This window comes from Musca domestica, unplaced genomic scaffold, assembly GCF_030504385.1.
Source record: "Musca domestica strain aabys unplaced genomic scaffold, Musca_domestica.polishedcontigs.V.1.1 16, whole genome shotgun sequence".
NCBI lineage: Eukaryota > Metazoa > Arthropoda > Insecta > Diptera > Muscidae > Musca > Musca domestica.
In genome coordinates, this window is record NW_026712219.1 from 16,575,621 (window position 1) to 16,600,499 (window position 24,879).

The 24,879-nt window shown below is 34.0% G+C and overlaps 1 protein-coding gene across 4 annotated transcripts in view; it reads right to left on the reverse strand.

Annotated features, from left to right (window-relative positions):
- The window catches only part of LOC101891336 (homeotic protein distal-less), a 97,005-nt gene that overhangs the window by 54,595 nt on the left and 17,531 nt on the right, over positions 1-24,879 (reverse strand). For all 4 annotated transcript variants that reach the window (XM_011292424.3, XM_011292426.3, XM_011292423.3 and 1 more), the window contains one exon: positions 15,460-15,662. In XM_011292424.3, the coding sequence (XP_011290726.1) occupies positions 15,460-15,662 (203 nt within the window). The remainder of the gene's footprint in view (positions 1-15,459; positions 15,663-24,879) is intronic.

Genomic DNA, 24,879 nt, shown 5'->3' on the forward strand with positions numbered 1-24,879 from the left:
CATACCCAGTCATTCCTTAATGCTGCAGCTGGTAAAGGCTGGCTGGCTGGCTGGCTGGCTAACTTTGCTGACTGGCTATACAATTTAAGTGGCTAGTCATCATCTCGTGCTTTGGATGAAACGTAGTAGCATTTAGTCATAACTGACAAACTAACTGACAAAATGACGAATGTTTAGTAAAATGCAAAACAACAGCAACAACAACAAATTATACAATACATTACATGCAACTTTTATGGTTTTTCTGTTGTTATTTATATTTTTTATATTCAGTAGCTCGTTTTTTTCTGACGTAGCCACATTTTATTTAATATGAGTTATAGCAAAAAACAGCAACAAAGAGTTCAGTTAAAACGCTTTTAGAGTAGACCATAAAACCCCCCGAAAAAAATTACACACAGACAAATAAATTCAAGTAGCTTGTCATTTGGCAGAGTTCATCAGTCAGTTAAATGGTGGTAAAAATGGACATACTACCAAAGAGTCAGTCAGTCAGTTAGTAAGCCGGCCGCTCCAAACATTCGTCAAATTTACAGTTTCGCTGTGCACTTGTTGTGGTAGTTAAAATTTATAAATAATTTAAAGCGGCAAAAAAACATGATTTGTGCATAAAATTAAAATTATGACCATGAATAATATTTTTTTAACCGCCTGGCAAATATTCGCATCCACAAGATTGAATTCACAAGTGCACGGCTACAGATGGACATGTTAGAGCTGTGATTTTAATGAAGTTTGGAATTTTGAATTTAATTATGGCACAACAAGAGCCCGGACACCCTATAATGAGACTTATGGAAGCCGGGAAAAAAAAGTTCTCTCACAGTTTTTGATATCCACGTTGGGCGCCATTATAATAGAATAACATATTTTTGCTTTTTCTACCGAAGAAAACTCATCATCATATGATGAAAATTTTTTTAGCAACTAATTACCATTTTTCTATAGAAAAATCCTTCATCAACAGATGACCATTTTTATATAGAAAAATCCTTCATCAACAATTGAACATTTTTTTACAAAAAAAAGACTTCAACAACAGATAAACCTTTTTCTATAGAAAAACGCCTTCATCAACAGATGAGCATTTTTCTATAGAAAAACGCCTTCATCAACAGATGAACATTTTTCTATAGAAAAATCCTTCATCAACAGATGAACATTTTTCTATAGAAAAATCCTTCATCAACAGATGAACATTTTTCTATAGAAAAATCCTTCATCAACAGATGAACATTTTTCTATAGAAAAATCCTTCATCAACAGATGAAAATTTTTCTGTAGAAAAAGCCTTCATCCACAGATGAAAATTTTTCTATAGAAAAAGCCTTCATCCACAGATGAAAATTTTTCTATAGAAAAAGCCTTCATCCACAGATGAAAATTTTTCTATAGAAAAAGCCTTCATCCACAGATGAAAATTTTTCTATAGAAAAAGCCTTCATCCACAGATGAAAATTTTTCTATAGAAAAAGCCTTCATCCACAGATGAAAATTTTCTATAGAAAAAGCCTTCATCCACAGATGAAAATTTTTCTATAGAAAAAGCCTTCATCCACAGATGAAAATTTTTCTATAGAAAAAGCCTTCATCCACAGATGAAAATTTTTCTATAGAAAAAGCCTTCATCCACAGATGAAAATTTTTCTATAGAAAAAGCCTTTATCCACAGATGAAAATATTTCTATAGAAAAAGCCTTCATCCACAGATGAAAATTTTTCTATTGGAAAAGCTTTCATCAACAGATGAAAATTTTTCTATTGGAAAAGCTTTCATCAACAGATGAAAATTTTTCTATTGGAAAAGCTTTCATCAACAGATGAAAATTTTTCTATTGGAAAAGCTTTTATCAACAGATGAAAATTTTTCTATTGGAAAAGCCTTCATCAAAAGATGAACACAATATCAACAGATGAATCGTTCTGAATTTTCTCCTACAGAAAAAAATTAAAGAAAGTGTTATTGTTGATGCAGTTTTCTCCAAAAACGATATTTTTATTGCTGTCTTCTTCTCCACCTTGGGCGCCATTTATATTCTTTGCAGAAAAAAATGTATTTTAATATATTTAAAATAGTTATAATGCAAAGAAATTGGGGAATAGTGCATCTTTACATATTTTGTTTGATTTATTGGATAGTGACTTTCTATAATGGCCCCACATTGGGCGCCATTTGTAAATTTATGTAATATGTAATTTTCAAAAAAAAAAATCATTTTTTCTTTTGTCAAAGGAGTATAAGTCGTAATTGATAAATTCACGTTATCACGCTAGCCCCACATTGGGCGCCGTATTATTTTGTATGTAGAAAAATTGAAGAAGCTAAAGAAAATTTCCAAAATTTAACAAAATAAAGAAAAATTATTAACTTGCCACACATTACTAAAATATCTTAGAACTAAAATCTCTTGGGACGCCAATGTATTTTAGGAATCACATCCATTGGCGCCCAATGTGTGGATACTTTATATTAAGCCTATATTTTTCCTTTAACTTTAAATTTTGGAAAAAAAAACTGCTTAAATGAAAGCTATCACAGATAAACTTATGATGCTTAACGTTGGGCGCCATTTGAATGCAGTAATGGAAATTCTGTGGAAGAAATGGCTTTGGATAATTTTATAACGCAACATTTATTTAAATTATTAGCTTTTGAAATGTTTTAGAAGAAAATTTATTTGGGAGATTCTTCAAGTACATTGGCGCCCAATGTGTGGCAACTTTATAAAAAGCTTATGCTTTTCATTTAACTTTCTATTTTTGAAAATGTGATTAGTACTCCCTTTCGACAAAATGAGGCTACTTTAATGAAAGCGATTACAGACAATTTTTTTTGTTGCCTTACATTGGGCGCCATTTGTATTCGGTAGTGGAAATTATATAGAAAAGGTGTCTTAGGGGAGTTTTTATAAGGAAAAATTTATGGAAAACTTAATTCTCTTGGAAAAAACCTTGAATGGGGTTCTATATTAAGCGCCACATATATTGGAAACATTTTGTAGACTAATTTTTGTCTAAATTCAAACATTGCTCTCTCTCTCTCCCTCTCTGCGTTTTCTATATGTCCTGTTAGCTATTTGAACTCGGAGATAGCTTACATGGAAGTATTTCTCAGATATATAAATAGTTTATTAGTTTTTTGATATTCATTGTATATAACGTTGTTCAACGTTGGGCGCCAGTTATTTCAACTCATCGAAATACATTTTTTAAGAAGTTCTAGGACAAAAGGTGAACGAATTGGGGGCAATATTCGATTTTTTTTTTACAGAAATTGACTAATAAAATGTTTTCGAATTCAAGTGGCGCCCAATGTATATCAGCTCTCAAAGCTGAATAAAAATAATTATCCCTGATCAACTTTTTTCAGAGTAATTTTTTTACCTCGTTTATGATTAGTGCTCTTTCATGCCTTCCTTGACAATCACTTTTCTCTCCTCCTCTTTCTTCTGTCTCTTTTAATCCATTATTTTCATTTTTTTAATGTTCTGAGAGAAAATATTCATAATCGATTTTTTCAGATATTCGCTAATGAAATCTGTTTAAAACTAGTGACATAAAAACTCAGGTGGCGCCCAATGTAGTTGCGCACTCAAAGTTAAATACAAATTACCTCCTTTGATATTGTCTCGGAGAAATTCCAACGTTTTTCTAATATCTCTCCCGATTGCAGTGCTCTTTTCATGCCTTCCTTGCCAATCTCTGTTTACATCCTCTCTTTCTTCTGTCTCATGTAATCCCCAATTGAAGTCATTATCATTGATAAATATATATTTTTTCAAAACGCTCTTGTCTTTGGCCGTTGTCATTTTTAATCGGTCCAATCTGGTTTTGATTTTATGTTTCAGATTAGTTTTGCGAATTTTACCGAGTCTCAGTGGATATTACAACAACATGTTTGTAGTTCACTATCAAAAGCGGTTACACATCGAACGAGGTATAAGGTGTAGTATGATATGAGTTGATCTCAACATCCGTCCGTCACAGCGTCAATCTGGGCATGCATACGTACATGCAGCTAGCTGGCTATCCATCCATCTATCTAACTATCTGTGTGTTGTTGAAGTCCAATCTCAGCAAGATTTTTTGCAAAAAAAAAAAATTGCATCTAAATTGACTGACAGTTGGTGTGTGGCACGAAGGGGGTATAGAACTCGGCTGGAAGGCATTATTACGAAAATCTTTGGAGCTTATGTTTCTTGGGACAGAAAAGGTGGTTGGGAAAGGAATGGGAGGGGATTGCGATTTTACACCATTCATTGATAGATAGTGTAAATACAGTGTATGTAAGTAAAGTTTAAAACAAGCTAAGTAAAAAAACGCATTCATTCCGCTCCAAGTTATCGTTCACATATCTCGAAAACTACGCTTTAAGTTCGAAGCGTTTTTTCTGCTAATTCAAAAAAAAGTTTTTTTTTTTTGCGTGATTAAATACGGCTCTGGTGTTGGTGTTGTGTGTATGGTACCACCACCGCAGCCACCACGATTGGTGTACCACACCAACACCACCTTCTGTCAATTTTCCATGCTGGGGAGTGAACAATATTGAACATATTTTGTACGCGCCGCGTTCATCGTGGTGTTTGACTGTTAAGACGCTAATGTGACATGCAATTGCAAAATGTTTTTGCTAGTTACCGCTCGCTAGCTCGCTTTGCTCTTGTGTTTGTGTGTGATATTGGCTGAAGTCTTTCTGTGGCCTGTCTGCCAGCCAGTAAGCCGGGCTGCCAAACTGATAGAGTGCCATGCAAGCATGCGAGTTGGTGTATGTCATTTATTTTCCAGCAACCGCCGTCATACGGGTGTGACATTGGCAGCAACATTAGCTCAAACGGCAAGTCGTTGCATTATCATATATTTTATTTTCAAATAATTCGCAAAAAAATAATCGCGTTTTTTCCGTTTCATTTCATTGTGAGGTTTTTGTGGAAAATCAAGTTTAGGAGTTTGGGGTTTTAGGTTGTTGTCGGTGTTGTTGTTGATTAGAATAAAGGCGAAAGACAAATGTCAATTTTAATCATAGATTATGAGCTAAATGGGAAAAAATTCTCATGATTATTTGCATGTTTGTTAGATGATTGAAACTGGGTTAGAGGAGAATTTGTCATGCAAAATGTTGTACGAAGAGAGGGAAGGAATCCTAGGATGGAAATGTGGATATCAAAAGACGATGATTTTGTTTTAAAGAATGAATTGAGATTTTTCATGCATAGATTTTAGATTTTCGTTGTAATGTATATTATATTGTCCCACGTTGGGCGCCATTTTTATGTAAAATGTAGGAGGGAAGGACAAATTCCAAGAAGGAAATATGGACACATATGAGGGAAATTATTTTAATCAAAGATTTCTCGTATTTGAAGCTCAAGTTGTGTGATTTTGTTAACATTTATAATGTGTTGCCCCACTTTGGACGCCGTTTTTATGTAAAATGTAGGAGGGAAGTACGAATTCCAAGGAGGAAATATGGATACATATGAGGGAGATTATTAAAATGAAAGAATTCTCGCATTTGCGGCTCAAATCGTATGATTTTGTTAACATTTATAAAATGTTGCCCCACGTTGGGCGCCATTTGCATTCAAAAATCGAAAAAATATGGAAAACATTGGTGAATTGGCTTAGGGGAAATTTTTGTTATGCAAAAACTTTGGGTGAAGAAATCATTTTCTTGAAATAGAATTTTTATATGTGGACCTACATTGGGCGCCAATTGCTGTTACTAACAAAAAATAATTAAATACCACAAATTTGAGAAAAATTATTTTTGAAATTTTTTAATTCCGACATTATAATTAAAATCGAGCTATAAGTCCTAGCATTATTTTTTTAAATAGCCCCACGTTGGGCGCCACTTTAATTTACTAACTAAAAAAAGTGATTTTTTCTAGATATCGAAAAACTTAAACATAATCACAGATTAACTAAAAATTGCAAATTATTTAGATTTTTGATAAACGATAAAAAAGGGTTAGAGGAAATTTTTATTCTGCAAGCTTTTGGAGGAAGGAATCCTAAGGTTCAAAGATGAAATATACTTAAAATATTAAAATAAATATTTAACATAGATTTGCTGGCATCAATGTATTTTCACATTCGAATATTGGATAGTAAGATTTATATACAACATCAAGCTAGAATAATTTGTCTCCACGTTGGGCGCCATTAGGATTTTTAGTAAAAAAATCCATTTCAAATTCACAAATTTTATAAATCCACTATTTTCAACTCCATATTATAATGCATTGCGAGTTAGGGATACAAATTTACTTTTTCTAGCCCTTCATTGGGCGCCATTTCCGGTATTAATCTCAAATGTATGAAAATAATCAGAATTGTTTGAGACTAATTTTGGTATCAAAATTAAGTTTTATCTTGATTTAAAGATTTGTACGAGGTTTTACGTTGGGCGCCATTTAAAACTCTAAGCAAATATTCCACTAGAAAATTAAGTCATATGAGCGAACAAAAGAAAAGTACCCGTCCCATGTTGAGCGCCATCCGAATGCTACGCTGCTTTTTAAGAAAATCGACTCCTTCCTTTAAGAATTTTTCGGACTAATATTGAGTGGAACCTGACTATGTATTTAATGAGAGATCCTCCTACCCTTACCCTAGGTTGGGCGCCATCTCTCTAAGCAAATATTCAAGATTTTATAAATATTAATTGTTCTGTTTTACTTATTTTTGCTATTTTAATCAAAATTATATTAATGCATTGTACTTCCTTCTAGCAGCTCCACGTTGGGCGCCATTTTTTTGCTAAACTCCCGAAAAATATAAGAAGTACTAAAAAATATAAAAAGAATACGAAAATTCATTGCAGATGAACTCTTTCGAACTAAAAGCCAGCACTTATGATTACTTATGAAATATGAAAAGTCATCACTACTTAATTTTTTAACCGAAAAACCATCATTTAAAAACTAAAGAAAAGTCCATCAACGATGAACCAATAGATGATAAATACCGCTGATGGATTTTACTGTCCTCTAATTTTTCGTAGAATATTTTTATTCGTGTCCTTAACTCTTTCTTGCAAATAAAATCCCAGATACAGTTACTTTACCCGAAACTTCTCCACTGTTTCAAAAATTAAAGGACTCAATTTAAATATGGGGTCCAACGGCAACATTTAATGTTTTCCGTAAATTAGTTTAAGATATATCAATTTTGTTGGTCTCCATATTCAAAATGTGCTATTAAATATAAAGATCTCGCTAAAAATTCAAATGGCGCCCAACATATCAGCTTTCAATTAAAACTTATCAAAAAATTATCATTTTAGGTTTGTCTCTTTTCAAACTTATCTTCTGCCTAAATAGCGCCCAACATGAGGCTAACTACCCAAAAACCTCTCCCAAGGTTAACATATTAAATAATTTCTTCCCTTTCCTAAGTGCCATGAGAAAATCTCCAAACAACAACTTCCCCCTTTTTCTCATCTTCAAATGAAGTAATAATTTACTTAAACTTGGCAACTATTATTTAGTTACAATGCCACCGTTTAATGAATGACTTGATCACCCCAGCACAATACAAACAGCCAGAGACTCTTACGCTTCCAAAAACCCAAACCAACAACAAAAAAACTACAAAGCCCAACTGAATGTTGTTGGCCTATGCGTTTGTTTGTGGCTTGGGTTTTTTTTGCACCCATTTTGATAAATTTATTGATAGTGGGCGTGTATATCCTAATTGAATTAGTTTTGTGGCCTGGCATGCCATATGTTGTTGCAAAACTAGAAACCCTCCATAACAGCAACAACAACAAACCAAACTTACAACAAATCTTGGCTTTATATGAAAAGAGAGGGAGAAGCAAGCAAAAAAAAGTTCATTGTAAATTCACTTTTTTATGTTTTAACTCTCCAACAGCTTACCAGCTTTCTGTCTCTTTGGTCTGCTCACCCTGCCTGTCTGCCATTCAATCGTTTAGGCTTTTGTGTAAACTTGAAAAGTGTGTGTATAATTTTTGCCCTCTTTGGAAAAAACTTGTTCTATACGTTTTGTTGTTGTTTTCTTGTCTTCTTGGCAAATTTTTAACATGTGGGTGTTGCATTTAAAATTGTGATTTTTTTTTTCGCTTAAGCTGTTAGTTCTGTTTGCGTTTTCGCCTTGTTGATGACGTTGCAAAGAGCTTGAAGTTTGAGGTCTGTCTGCCTTGCTTTGGCATGCATAAGTAAATTTTTATTTAAATTATTTAATTAAATTTAAAGAGCGATATCTTTCGTTTTTTCGTAGATTTGGAAAAGGTGAAGGCGAATGAAAGTGAAAAGATTCTAATTTTTATTTGGGTCACATTTTTTTTTTGTGGGGGGGGGGGGGGGGGTGGAAATTAAAGGTTATATTGCAAATTCGTTAGGGGCTTAATTAAGTTTAAGGAGTCTAAGATAATTTAGTTTTATGTTCCCACTCCCAAAGAAAATTGCCAATGAGTTTGTAGTTTTGGGTTAATGGTCGAGCGGGAAACCTTTTTTTTTTTTTTTGAAACTTGGCCTTTTGAAAAATCTCTTTGAAGGTCGTGTGTGACTTCATGTTGGGTGTCATCCTCTGGGGTGAGACGTAGAAAAGTAAGTCATATGGGTGGATAAAAGAAAATCCCCGTCTCATGTTGGGCGCCATCGAGTGATAAGCGGCTTTTTAAGGTATAGCTATTTACTCGATTCAGATGATAGGATGAAGAACTTCATGGAAATCTTCTACTTGGCCTATATAAGTCCAATAAATAATTTTTTGAAAATTAGATTTTTGTATTAAATGCCCTCATATTGGGCGCCATCCATCATAGGATTTCAGGAATTCGTCTTCCAGTAGAAAAGTAAGTCATATGAGCGAACAAATGAAAAGTCCTCGTCCCATGTTGGGCGCCATCCGAATGCTACGCTGCTTTTTGAAAGAAAATCGATTTCTTCCTTTATGAGTTTTTCGGACAAATAATGAGTGCAACCTGACTATGCATTGAATGAGATTTCCTTGAACCTTTACCCTGGGTTGGGCGCCATCGAGCTATGAACTAGACTTTTCAGGCGAAAAGAAATAAACATCAAGGATATCTTCACTTGATCTATACTTCTATTTGAAAAGTCCATTACACATTTTTTTTAAAAAGAAAAGTCCCCCATGTTGGTCGCCATCCGAATGCTGAACGACTTTTTAAAGGAAATCTTTTTCTTCCTTTATCCATTTTTGGGAATAATATGGAATAGAACCTACCTATGAATTGAATGAGACTTTCACCTTTACCCTAGGTTGGGCTCCATCGAAATATGACCTAGACGTTTTACACATTGAAATGAAACAGAACTTCAAGTATATCTCCCACTTAACCTATACATCTGTTCGAAAATTCCATTAAACATTTTTTCATTATTAGCGCCCTCATATTGGGCGCCATCCGTTCTGGAGATGAGTAGAAAAATAAGTCATAAGAACCTCTTCTCCAGTAGAAAAATAAGTCATATGGGTGGGTAAAAGAAAAATCTACCTCCCCATCCCGCGCCATCCGAATGCTGAACGTCTTTTTATTGAAAATCAATTCCTTCCCTTAGTCTGTTTGGGAATAAAATTGAGTGGAACCTATCTATGCATTGAACATTTACCTTTATCCCAGGTTGGGCGCCACTAGATATTTTCAGGTTCTATGCACTAGATGTTTTCAGATGTAAGGAAAAAGGAACTTCAAGAAATCCCCCACTTGACCTATATCATCTATACGAAAACTCATCAAAACATTTTTTTAATAAATTAGAAAGAAAAAAACCTTGTCCCACGTTGGGCGCCATCTGATTGCAGAGCGACTTTTAGAAGTGATAGAAAAATTATGCTCTACTTTTTTGATGCTCTACTTTTCTCACATCTGTGATAAATTTTAGAGAAAGAGCATTAATATTTCATTATTTATCCAAGGAAGAAGTTTCGATGGGGTCACTTGTTCCTGAGGACTAAACATTTACATGGACCTAATTTTTTATACTTCAAATTATTTGCCTATTTTTTTTTTTTTTTTTTTTTTTTTTTTTGAGGATCGCAATAATGTCCATGTTGTCTGAGATGGGCTACATGGCTCTTTTTCCAAAAATTCTACGTATGAAGTTTTTTTTTTTCAATAGGCTTATTTTTCAAGACTCTAATCCTCGAAATGGCAACATTGTTTCCAAGGAACACACACAGCCACTTACAACTACCCGCCACTACAAAACAATCAATAAACAACTTCCGGTTTTAGTTTCCGTTTTCAGTTTCATTGCTGTTCGAGAAACTTAAGCGAGAAGGCGGTTTTAATTAGTGTCCAAAAGTAAACTTAAACTGATGGCCTGTATAAGCATGCAGGCTGACGGAGTGGCTGTATGTACTTCAAGGCAATGTGAGACTGACCCCTTTCTTTTATGCAAGGCAACAACAACAACATAAGCAGTTGTAGTGCCGGTAGTAGCTGTTGTGCCAAGGGCCAAACACAAATACAGCCTAAGGGCAATGAATGGCAAGGGACAAGACAAGCAATTTTATAGTTCGAATATCACAAACAACAACAATAACTTGCTGACCAGTCATACAGCCAGACTAAAATTACACATTAACCTCCTTTTTTATTTTTTTAATAAACAAAAAAAAAAATAAAAATAATATTGTGGTGTTTATGGCCGACAACATTACAGATAACAACAACGTGATGTCGACCACATCTTCCTTTGGAATTGACTCCTTGCAAACTAAAGCCAAGAAACTGCTTTCCTGCAAGTCTGCCTTGCTGGCACACTCGCTGCTATTGTTGTTGTTGTAAGTCGATAACAGTTAAAATGTAAACTAACAGTTACACCCCTTTTCGCTGTGGACCCCGTTCGGCGAAGGCCATAAATTAATTTTCCCCCTTTTCCAAGGAAACACCAAAGAGAGAGAGAGAGGGAGGTGGGGAGATGTGTCGAGCGAATATCCTAAACAAAGTTCATTAACTTGTTTAATTAACACTATTTTTGGTATTTGACGCCCCAGCCATTTGTTTTCAAATATTTGCTTGAGTGTAAGCCTCGTTTTTTTCATAAATTTATTATTTGTTGATTTTATTAGCAAAACACAACAAAAAAAAAGGAAACGAGAACCTCTCCAACACTTTATGTTTGACTTTTTATGGCTTATTTAACAACAGCAGAGTTCCTTTACCGTTTGACGTGCACTTTTCTTAATGTTTTCCATTTCTTGTTCTTGGCCCAGAAGACCATAGAAAAGGTGAAGAAAAAGCAGCGTTTATTGATTTTGTTTAACTGTTGTGGGTTGTCGCCGTTCGTTGTTGCAAAAGTTTTATTTTCGTTTCTGTTCTTCGCCAAGTTGCTGTCTAATAAAGTAACACAAAATTTAGGAGGCGTGTCTCAAAAGCAGCAACAACAACAATAACTGGTAGAAAAAATATTCGCCTGAATTTGTTGCACTTTGTTTGCATGTCTTTGCTTGCAGTTCGACTTTACATTACAGTGGTGTACTTGTTCCCTTTGTGGTCTTGTTTGCCAGTTTATCTGCCTTCTGACGGGATTTTTTTGTTTTTGCTCTTGTTTTGTTTCCTCGTTGTGGCCACAAACTTGTCTAGTCTTGTTACCCGATAAAATATGTTGTGTGTTGCACATAAAATAGCCAAGGATATGAGAATACACTTGGAAAAGGTAAGACATGCGGAGTTCGTTTTCAACGAAAGTCCTTGTCCTTGCATTCAGAGTTATTAACGTTGGGCGCCATCTAATTGTCCTCTGTATCTCACGAGAAAAATTAAGCACTTGAGGGCTTACTTTTATCTTCATATTGCTTATTTATACTAAACTCCGGAAATCCAGAAACGAGCTAAATGGCGCCCAACATGAGATTATATATATTTAGAAAGTTAGGATATATTTTATGTTGGGTGCCATCTGGCGACAAAGTGCCTTTTCGGTTTCTAACAAAGCCTGGTTTTCAAGAAAGGCCTTGGAAATTGGAATAACAATTTTTTATGCAATCTCCTCATGTTGGGCGCCATTTAAGTTTTTTCTGCATGTCAGGAGATGAGTAAAAATAAGTCGAATCAGTCCAAGTCATTTAAAACCCTTGTTTCTTAAATATGTTAAAGTTCAGGACATTTCTTCCACATGACGCCATCTGACGGTTAAGTGCCGCCTTTGAAGTGAGTCCTTTTTTAGGTTTCTATAAAAGTCTTGGTTTCAGCAAAAGTCTTTGTAAATGGGAAAAATATTTTTTTTTTATAAAATATCTTTACGTTTGATGCCATTTAGCTTTTTTCCGCATTTCAGGAGATGAGTAGAAGTTTTTCCAATAAATCTTTTTTTGTGTTTCATAATTATTCAAAAATGCAGGTTATTTCTTCCATGTTGGGCGCCATGTATCCTCTTTGCATTTATTTTATTTATTTATTTATTTATTTATTATTATTATTATTATTATTATTATTATCTTTTTTTTTTTTTTGAATTGTGCTCTCCTTTCCCGCGAGCATTTATTGAAAATAACATCCAACATAATCATATCAGCAAACTAAATGAGATTTTCTCTTGAGAGTACTTCCCCACATTGGGCGCCATTTGAATACAAAGCGAATTGTTAAAAAATACTTTGTGTCTCCTTCGGCCATATTTGGCATAATATATTTGATGTAGTTATATTTGTGCATTAAATAAGATTTTCCTTTGTGATATTTAAAAACTCAAAATATTTCCTCCACGTTGGGCGCCAACTAGATTAAAGCAGCTTTTACGAAGATGTTCTTTCCTTTTTGGGGGATTTATATAGAATAACATATGTGATAATGTCAAGGCCCTGTGAGAAATTAAATTTCCTCTTGCCATGTTTAGAATCTCGGGAAATTTCTTCCACCTTGGGCGCCATTTGCCGACTAGGCCAATGATTTGAATTTTTTCTCATTTTCAAGCAAATAAGGAATAATATATGTTATATAACATATGGGGATAGTCAATGAGACTTCATCTCACCTTGATTAGAAATTCCGAAATTCAACACCACGTTGGGCGCCATTTTAGCCTTAAGAGCCCTCCTGAAGGGAGTCTTTTCAGTCAGATTTATGCAATAAATTAAATTGCCTCTTGGGATATTCACAAATTTAGGAAATTTCCCCCACGTTGGGCGCCATTTGACTACAAACTGGCCTGCTAGAAGTTAGTATCTGCTTCTCTCAGCCATATTTTGTGTAATGTGTGTGATGTAATCACATTCGTGAAGTAAAAAAAATTTCCTCTTGCCATATTTAGAAATTCAGGATATCTTCCCACGTTGGGCGCCATTTGATGACAAAGCGACCGTTTCGAGGTGGATTCTTCCTTCTTGCGGCCATATACGGAATATTATGTGTAACATAATAGTATCCGTGCAGTAATTAATATTTCTTCTTCTAATATTTAGAGAGTCAAATTATTTTCCCTAGTTGGGCGCCATTTGATGACAAAATGAAATATTTAAGGTCAATTTTCCCTTCTTTAAGGCATGTTGACGAAAATTCTTGTGTTATCATAATATACGAGTTATAAATGAGATTTTCCCTTGTGATATTCGGAGTATTTCCTCTTGCGGATAACCATCAAACTTTTCACTTGATGTTTTAAGATGAGAGGAAAATTAAATGAGCTAATAAAATCATCAACATCTTCTTTAAAATATTGGATAATTGAGACTTCTTTGTTCGGCAAAACAAAATTTTTGCGGAATTCAAAATTAAAAAAACTTAAACCGATTTTTGACGTACCCAGAAGATTTTTTTCCTTTTCAGTCGGTACCCAACTATTATAAAATTAGCATTTTCATGAAAAATGCACAAAAATGTCAAAAAAAAAAAATAACGGCCTTAGAAGAGAGCTCAATATCATGTTGGGCGCCATTTAGTATGAAATGCATTAAATATTAGAGAAATGTGAAAAATCACAGAAAAATACTTTTGGGAAGGGGTATGAGAATAATTTAGCTTCCATTAACAAAATGAAATTCCGCCATAAATTTTGTGTTAAAAATGTTTAGTATATAAAATATGGATTGACCTATGAACAACTCGGATAGCTTCTGAAGCGTTTTAAAGATCAAACAATACAAAACATTTCTCTCACGTTGGGCGCCATCGGTTATGGGGTGATATTTTTTATTTAGAAAATGGAAAAGAAAACCATGGCCTTATAAATGACAGCTTCATGGAAACTCACCTACGACACAACGATATAGTGATTAATTGGAAAAGGTCTGGTATTTTAACAATGGATTTGTCGAGCATCGAGTGTGTAATGGGATATATAAAGACATGAAAGCCACAAGGTAACTCAGTCACTATTATGACGAAACAGTTATTAATTCGAAGAGGTCTGACGAATATTTTAACCGTTTTTTTTGTCGAGCTTCCAGAGGATACCGGGTTTAGGCTATGAATTCTACGAATGGTTGATGTTGCAAATTTGACTCACAGATACCGATATTTTCAAAATATCGACAAGAAAATAGGCAATATTTCTAAACTGATTTGCTTTATATCTTCTAGCTTCTAATCAAGTATTTCAAATCCACTCGATTGCAGAATCCAATACCGAGCATTTTAATTAATTTTGCTGGTATTTTCTCCCAGTGCACTGCGATTGACAGCTGCCAGTTTAGTATTTTTCTTGGCTCACCACATGTCAGTTGCAAAATGCAACCATCAGAAAGAAAATAGAGGAAAAATGTCAGTGTGTTCGTAAGCAAATGGACTTTTTTGAAAAAAAAAAAAAAGAGAAGCAAAAGTGTGCGGGTTTTTGTTTTCAATTTTTTACTGGGTATTTTAGTTTAGTTTTTTTTTTTCATTTTTTGACTGACTCGTTTTTGAATATCAACTCAAGTCTCCTTATTTTGTTTGAGGTTGGCTGTTAAGTATTTAACGCCTTAGGCGTTAAAGCTGGCATGCAATGCAAATAGATTTCTTGGCAAGGCTAATTTATGTAGACTTTATGTATGTGGATTGATGCAGCTCCAATGAAAGTAAAACATAAAATAAAAGTGGTTTTATGAAAATTAGACCGAAAAAAAAACGAAATTCTTGGAATAAAAAGTTTTTTCTTTTCTAAAAACTAACCTTTATCTCCTGAAAACAGAAATTTCCTGCTAAATAACCTTAAAATGTCAACTATATTCATTTCTCGCTCCAATTAGAGTCTAATCTTATCCATATTCATATTGAAAAATAATTAATAAAATATCTATCTAATACAAAACAATAAAAACACAGTTTTTTTCAAATAATGAATAAATTACTATGCGCTTAAATTGAAATTCCATTACAAAGATCATAAACTATTGTTCGGTAGTGAAGTAATAGAACAATTCTGATCACATGTTTTATTAGGAATTCTGGGTGTTTAATCCCGGCGACATATTTAATTTCCAAGTAATTTTCTTTTTTTTTTTTTAATTTAGAAAGAGAAAAAAAATTCTATGAACATCGTTACTAACCTGTGTTTGAGTCAGACCCAGACTCGCCGCCAATTCAGCACGTTCGGGTAAGGCCAAATATTGTGTACGCTGGAAACGACGATTCAATTGCTGCAGCTGCAGCGAACTGTATATGGTGCGGGGTTTGCGCATTTTCTTGCCTTTACCATTGACACGCAGGCCGGAATCTTCGCATTTGTCCGATATGGAAAAATCTGAGAAATCTGGAAAAGAAATTAAAATAAATTAATAAAAATTTTAGTATTTAGAAATATTAAATTAAAAATATTATTTAAAACATAAGATATTAATAATAAAAAATAATTTGAAATTAAAATAAAATAATTTTTAAAGAATACAATATCGACCAATTTTGTCACATATTTGTGTCTAGAAATAAGTTTATATGACCGTAACAGGATAACCTGCAAGCATCAAAATTAACTCAACTTTGACTCTGCCTAAATAAAAAAAATGCTTTCAAAAAATACCCATAAATTAGCTGTACTATTGGAGTTCGAGGCTGGTAGATCTTCTAGAAATACCTATAAAAATCATCAGGAAATTCTATACCCTCCAGTTTCGAAACAACCTTTACCCCTCTTTGCTAATAACCGCAAACAATTGTCTAGCCCTTTTCTTTGACCCCAAAATATTCCATTTTTTTCTAGTTCTTCAAAATACAACAACAGCAACAAAAACCTTCTTCAAAAGTCTCCCAATCAAAGTTCTAGTCCAAAGTATAATCCAAATGAAAATGAAAACAAAGTTTCTGCAGAAAAAATGAAAAACACATTCACATGCATACTGGACTATATTCAGAGCTATTAAAGGCCAAGATGTAATAATACAAAGCAAAAAAAAAAATAAAATTAAAATAATAACTACAAAATACAGCAGCGCCAGCACAATGGACATAGTAGTAGAAGAGAGCAAAAAAACAACATCCAACAAACGGCCCCCAGACTGGCAGACGGACATTTGAAAAGAATGGCCTGTAATTAATTACAACGCCAAATGAAAACTTAATTACAGCAATTACAATTACCTAGAGCAGACACTGGATTCAGTGTAGAAATGGCATACACACACATATGTTGATTATATGGATATATAACTACACATATTGGCTGGAATACATATATGTAATGTGATCAGGAGAAAAGGATGACACGCACAAGTTCAGAGAATTCATACCAAACCAAAAATAAATTTTTCGGAATTCAATTTTCATAAAAATTAAAGAAAAAGATTGCAAATTGTAATAGTTTTCTACTGAAGGAAAATATAAGAAAACAATTTGAGGGCACATAAATGGTCATAAACCGAAAAATACATGTTTGAAGGGGTTCGTCCATCCAAGCCATGACCATATGCCATATACTGAAATATAAAACAAAATCTAACAGAGAAAGGAAAAAAGAGTCCTGTTTAATCTGTTCTATCTGCAATAGGCGAACCAGTGTTGTAGCCATATGCAAAAGCTGCTCAATAGGGAAATGTTCAAACTTTTTGAAACGACACCCAGATATATGCTACATAAAGCTCCCTTGTAATGGCTGGTTAGGATATGGATCGTAATTTTTATCGCCTAGTCCAAAAGACTATATATAAGTTTTTTTTTTGCAGGAAAATTCAAAAATTGAGATACTTGTTTTGTTGAAGCACAGAAATACCCTATACAATATATTCTATGACTCTTTAGTAGTACCAGTAAAATACGCTCAAAATCGAGCATATTCAACTCTTTCTGAAGTCTCTCTGTTTTTTCATATTCCTGCGACTAAAAAAGCGGAAAACAAATGTATTCTATTTTTCCATTACACTCGAATATGAGCGGGTGTGCTTTGCTCGCTTTCGAGTGGGAGTTAAATACACTCGATTTCATGCAGATTCTACTCTTGTCGGGTATTCCTTTTAATTTTCTCATACCATTCTAAAGGTTTTCAAAAAAGACTTCTAAATATGGGCGAACCACAAAAAATGATACCCTTACACTAAACTCTCTTTGCAGATTACTGGGAAGATTTTTATCCTATATGTTCTGCAGGCAGACTTTTATTATTTTTTAAAAATAATGCAGACTTCTAGAATATCCAGAAATCGTTTGAATTTTTTTTAGCTGTTGAACATGACTAGTTCAGGTCTTCTTTGTCTAGAAGATGTTTGGAAAGGCTTCAAAGATATAAAATACAGCTGAAAAGAATTTCTTTTTCACAGGTCCCATGTTAAAGGATCATGAAAGTAAAGGATATCTGAGGTCTCTATTAATATAAACTCCAAAGTAGACCCATTTCTTGGTAGATTAAAGATATATATTGTATGTAAGAGCCTTAAGAGGCTTAGATAGGTATTTTATCTGGGATGGCCTAATTTCAAAAAAATATTATTTATCTACAGGACACCTCTCGTCTATAAGCAGAAGACGTCTGGGTTACTTTTGATTGTAGAAGACCCTAAAGGGATTTTTTCGGAGGGTGCCCTTAGAATAGTTTTTTTTTATCAGTAGAAAAATTATAAGAACATGTACCTATATGAGGCCTCTACAAGGCTTCTAGCTTTAGAGGATAGCAGAGGTGGGTTTTCTTAATATAATATGCAATAATGGTATGAAAAATGTCTTCCATCCATTAATTTCATCTGAAATGTAGTAATCTTTAAAAAAAAGGCAGCCTAGAATGGATATTTATCTGCAAAAGGTCGCGTGTCTCTCAATCGAATGACTCTAGGGAGAATCTCCATGCATAGACGACATGGGGATATTTTTTCTATCTGTAAAGACTTTTTCATTGGTTTCCAAGCAGAAGACCATTGGGTGAAGTTCACGTATATGTTGAGGTTATTATTTTCATAAACGGCTGTAAGAGCGGATCTACATATGGAGAAGACTTGTCCACAAAACTGTACGTTTGCGATGCTTTCTCTTACGCTCGTTGTTAAAACTTCGATAAATGGAAAATTAGTCGTATTCGTCTCTTCTTTTTGTCATTAATTATTTGTTTTTACTATATTTCAATTGTAGACTAATGTCGTCTATTAGGGCTCACTGCATTCTTTGCGAATTTCTCTCTTAAAGGTCTCTAGAAAGGCACTCTTTTCATAAAAGATATCTGGAGTATTTTTCTATCTTCAAAGAAGGGCCAAGAAGCAAAAGCAGGCACGCATGCCTTAAATGAGCCTAATTCCCTTCAAACACACCATTAGCACCGCTGATGGTATTTAGAGAGTAACAAAATTGGGAGAATATAAAAGAGCAACTATATACCCGACCCTGCTTCGTTCGTATTTGAATTCGTTTTTTCTCCATAGTTGATATTTAAGTTGTCTTCTACCAATATGACCCCAACAAAACCCTGATTTTCGTCGAATTTTCAATTCTTCTGGATATGGAGCTATTTTCTTCTAGTCTTGCGGGAGACATTTTTGTTTTATATTACCAATAGAAAATGTTCTAAATTGCCATCATTCTGGTTTCCTGGTTCCCAAATGTAATTAATGGTGGAGGTCCCCATAGCAGCGATTTAAAAAAAAAATCTCGAAAAAATAATAAAATTTACCTGTTCAAAATTTTTCCACATCCAAATATGTACAAATGTCAAAAAAGTAAACATTTTGGAAGGAGAAAGCCCCTAGGGCCCCCTTTTTCCTTTTTTTCGTAGTTTTTTTCCTCAAATTTATCTTTGAAATTAGGTCAGTAGCTTTGGTGGTATTGTTTTTTCATTATTCCATTTTTTCCCAGCAATTAAGAACAGTGCTGCCATATTTTATTCCTACTTCTATTTTGTTGTTATTTTTTTCCTACACAAATCCATCATTTCTATGTCAATCTATCATTTTAATCAAAACGATGACATAATTAAACGTTTCGAACAAAATGTTTGAAATGATGATGACGACGACAACGAATGCCTTGTGTGTGTATATGTGTTTTGTTTTTTCATCAAAATGAAAATTCGAAATGTATTGACGATATTTACGCTCGAGTGAGTTTAGAAATGGTAATGAGAATCTCCACCCCTGCCCTCTTGGTTTTGACTGAATTATATGGAAATATATAAAAAAGTTTAACCTTGAGTTTTTTTTTTGAAGAGAAAACAAAACAAAAAGACAATTGATGATGATTATTATAAAAAGAAAAAACAACAACAAAAAATAAATTTTATTTGTTTTGCAAAAAAATCCACAATTGAGAATATTTGAACTGATTTTCAAAACAGCACAACTTGTTTGCAACATCTCTCAAACAACAGACTGGCTGACTGACTGAGTGTCACTTCAAATTGACATGGCATTTAAAACGTCAATTGCCAGGTACCTACTCATCACAAACTGCTTCTCAAACACAACAAAAAAAAAAACACAAAACAACAACTACAACAAAAAAGCATTCATTGCAAATTCAACTAATGAAGTGGGTGTTTTTTGGCAAATAAATAGAAAATAAACATTGGCTGGCATTCAAGTGAACAGCCAGCCGTTTTGAGGGGCACACAATAAATTTTCTAACCTCAACAAAAGTGTTAAAATCAATATATCATAATAATAGGCTACTTGTCGGGCTCATATGTTTTTTAACAAATAAAAAACAAAACATAAAACCATTAGCGGTAGCTGGCCATAACAAATTTATTTGGAAACTGTGATTATGAATGTGTTTCTTAACCCCAACCCAGCAGGAAGTTGTCAAACCCGCTGAGCCAACCCAGCATGTTTGCTATCCGAATTTACCCTTTCTTTGCCAACATATCCTAAATGGTCCCACCACCAACAAAACATGACCAATTATTGTTTTGTGTGCTTTAAACAAAATTAAAAGATCAATCCATGAATGAAATGTAGACAATAAAAAAAAACTACACAGACACTTTGAAAGTCATAAAAATCCCCAACCTCTTTGGCAAGATGACCCAGCAATATTTTCAATGGGCAAGGGTTTAATGTTGATCGTATAGTATTTACTACTGTCTTTAAACTTGTTTTTTCTTGTCTCTTCATAACCAATATCAACGTCATCACCATCATTGTCGTCATAATCATCATCGCAATCTCCATTATCTCAATGGTCATTAATGTGGCTGCAGATCGTTGCTATTGTTTGTTTTGAGTACCATTGATAAGTTTTTTTTTTTTTTTTTTTGTCTTCTTCAACTTTCTTGTTGAATTATAAGAGCATTCTTTGGACAAGTGTGAATTTTGCCACATTCATGAGCATCTTCAATCCGAGAAGAAGAAGAAGAAGCAACAGCAGCATGACAATAAGACCGGCAACAACAACATCTACATTATAAGATCTGTATATCCACTAAACATCGCTATAAATCACACTTCAAATTAACCATAAATACAAACAAATCAAATGGTAACAATAACAATAGAACAGAATAAAATAACAACAACAAAAACCGCAACAACATCAAGGAGAATAAGAATAAGACAAATTTTGCCAATATTTATGAACGAATAATGGTGGAAAGTAGCCAATTTTAGGGGTGACAAAAAATGTCAATACGTTGGGCGCCATTGTAAAGGGAAGATTTCATATTTTTGCATATCCTTTATCAAAATACCTATAATAAGAGAACAAGAATAACAATAAACGTTGTTTAAAAAAGGCGTTTTTTTTTTTTTGGGAAGTGATAGAAGATTTTAATACGTTGGGCGCCATTCTTCCATTTTTCATTTATTTAGTTTTTTTTTGGATATTTTTACATTTTTTTCTGGCAGGACGCATGGAAATATTTTGATAAATATTGAAAATGAAATGAAAAAGAAATCAAAAACAAACAATCCGTTGGGCGCCATTCTCCCAAAAATGTATTAAAAGCGAATATAAACACGTTGGACGCCATATAAAAAAAAAATTTGGTATATTTTTACATATACTTTTTATGAAGACCTCAAATTAGAATAAGAATGACAATAAAGGACAAAATTTCGTAAATGTATGGGAAAGAGTGGAAGGTAGATATTTTTGTAGATGATACTAGACGTAAAACCGTTGGGCGCCATTTTTCAAAATGTTTTGAATTTAATTTTTATTTTTTTCTTAAATTTTAATTTTTTTTCTTAAAGAAGGCATTTAGATATTCTGGTAAATATAAAAATTTGTTGCAAAAAAAAACAACTATCCATTGGACACCATTCTCCCAAAAAAATTATTAATAGCGAATATTAAGACGTCCATTCTAGAAGAAATTTTGAATATTTTTACGAATACTTTTTTAACAACACCTTAAATAAGAACAAGAATGACAATAAACGACAATATTTCGTAAATGTATGAGAAGGAGTGCAAGACTTTTTTGTGGATGATACTAGACAAAAAACCGTTGGGCGCCATTCTCCCAAAAAATGTTTAAATATTTTTAAAATTTCTTTTTTTTTAATATAACCAACTATAACTAATTTTTTAAAGAAAATACAACAACAATTAGCATTTTATTTGAAAAAATATAGTAAAAAATGCCTACTTTTGGGGGTATGACTAACCCATTGGGCGCCACTTGAAAAATTGATGTATTTTTAATGATTTGAAGATGGCGGTGGCAAATAAAAGTCTTTTCTATACCTCAACCTTATGTCTAGATAATACATTTAAAGTACGTAGAATTTTTAGAGTTGAAAATAGTGATTACTTTTGGGGGTTTGTATTACTCCATTGGGTGCCACTTAAAAAGAGATTGATTTATTTTGAAGGTATTGAAGATACCGGTGACTTTTTTAATATTTTATGTCTACAGAATATACTGGTTGATATAAACAAAACTGCAACAAAGTCAAACGCCATAATTTTTAAATTTTATTGAATGAGAGCAAAACATGTCGGAAATAGCATCAAATTTTAGAATAAGTTTAGATTTCTCCGAATTGGTCACCATTGGCTCGAATTATAGCCTCCAAACGGCCATGAAACCGTCACACGATGCGCGAATGTTGCTCTGCGGTATTTTGGCTCATTCCAGATACAATAGTCCAACGGATTGGTATCCGGAAATTTTGGTGGCCATTGTGAGCTGGAAATGAAGCGAGGAACCTCATTTTGTAACCATTCTTGGGTGGCGCGAGCTGAGTGCGATGGTGCTGAGTCCTATTGGAATGTCCAAAGTCTTCAGCCAAAATGTTTGCGTGGCCAAGGCTTAAATACACCTTCCAGAATATTTTCGCGATAATATTCGACATTTATTCTGAAGCCACGGTCGATTAATTCGAGTGGAGATCGACCATCGGCGGTTATGGCGGCCCACACCACGAGTTCTGGTGGCCAACCGAAGGTGCACATCTTCAGCTGACCTCTTTGGCAAGTAAACACGATCATTTTGTTTGTTTACAAACTGCTGGACGACGAATGTTTTCTCATTGGAGAAAACTAAATTCGGGAGTTCACCACTTTCGGCCAAGCGAAGCAACTCTTTAGCTCTTTTGATTCTATTTTCTTTCTGTTGCGGTGTAAGTTCTAGCACTTTTTGGAATTTTAATGGCTTTACTTCGAACTCATTTTTTAATATTATCCGAATGAAATTTTGCGATATGTTCAGCTCACGGACCATTTTTCGGTCACTGCGACGCGGATTTCGTTCAAGTCGATTCTTTATTTTTCGAAGCAATTCTGCTTATGTTTCTGTCTTCTTCCGTCCACTTCCTTGTCATCGGGCTATCTCACCAGTGTCACGTTAACGAACGATGGTACGAGACACTGAAGATTTAAATCTTCACATTTAAATGCTGGAGTGCTCTAACGATAGCCACTTGTGGTTTTCGGCCAAATATATAGAAATCACGCTTGAATTCCATCACGAATAACTTTTTTTCTTTTTGTAAACAATATAATGAGCTGTCACTGGAATAAGTTTAACAGCTGTAGGACGAGTGGCTTAGAAATGACAGCAATCTGAAGTTGGTTGCAGTTTTCACTTACTCTGTATAACAGATTTTAAAATTAACAAATCCCCAGAAACGAAACTGATGGCTGATTTGGTCTCTAACTTCTGTAAAAGTGTGCAAATGGTCACTATACTGTCCTATTTTGGAGTGATGAGAATTGTGTTAATTTGAGAAAAGTACCAAATACGTGCAGAAACCTTAAAATAAACCCTGGGAAGTGAAATTTGTGGATATTGTAATCCAGCCGATTCGCTTCCATATTTCTGAGATTATTTCCATACCCAGCATCCTTTTTTCCCTGCGATATACAATTTATGGGGAATATAAGCCACGATCCTTTTCCTTATTCCAAATCGCCTTTCCATACCATCACCTCCTGGAATATAAAATTTATAGGAAATAAAACCCATGATCCATTTCCTTATTCCAAATAAACTTTTCATCCATCACTCCCTTATCTGTAACACCCTTTCCCATCCATTCAATAATTTAAATATCCCACACAAAATAAGCGACTTAACATCCTTTTCTATTGTGATTTCCTTTCATTATTATTATGTGATTTTTTTTCTTTTTCTGCTCTCAACATCTTTTGGAGAGTTGTTAAACATTTCCAGTACCAATCCCCCAAACCCAAACATGTTGTTGGTGTTGTATTTAATGCTGGTTAGAGATGTTGCTGCTGCTGTTGCAAGTCCCATTTGTGATGTGATGACGATGACGAAGTGGAAGTATTATGTGCTGAGGCTTTTGCTCAGAAAATATGATGAAGATGCCTTGGCCACTGACGTTGAGGCTGATGGGAATGATTTGAAGATCTAAAGTGGTTTTTATGGCTGCTGCTGCTGCTGGTACTCAAGTGTTTGTTGTAGGAGAGCTGTTATTTTCGATAAAAATCTGGTTTGCCTCAAAATTTTCTCTGAGTGTATGCCAGGGGGGAGACCTAAGACAACGTAAACGAGACAAGCTGCATTGTGTGCTTAAACAACTTTCAATGAAGACAAGCCAAAGCCAACCTGGCCACAAGTTACAATAACAAGCTTGTATTTAAAAAAATATATATATATTTTATTATAAATATGATAGTACAACAACAACAACACAACGATGATGATGGTGAGATGACAACAACCACTTGGTTGTGCGCGGGCAAAAGTAATTTGAATAAATAAAATAATAAAACAAAATATATGAGGGTGCTAAGAGTGAGCGAGTGAATGTGTGACGGACTGCAGTCAAATTAGTCTGGGCAGGCAGACCGGTTGCAGAGAGGGAAATATGGAGGCAAGAAACCGTTCCCAGTAAAGGTGTACCGTGAGACTTAAAACAAAGATGAGACGAAAATTCAAATATTCAAACTTGTCACCTGAAAACAATTTAAAAACAAAACCGGCGTAAAGTTAGGTCGGAGCCAACAATGTACAGGGTGAGATGAAAAAATTGCAATCAACTTCAGACTGTTGTCATTACTAAACTACTCGTCCAACTGCTGTTAAAATTATTCCAGTGGCAGGTCATTATATTGTTTACAATCGGACAAAAGCATTTTGGTGAGAATTT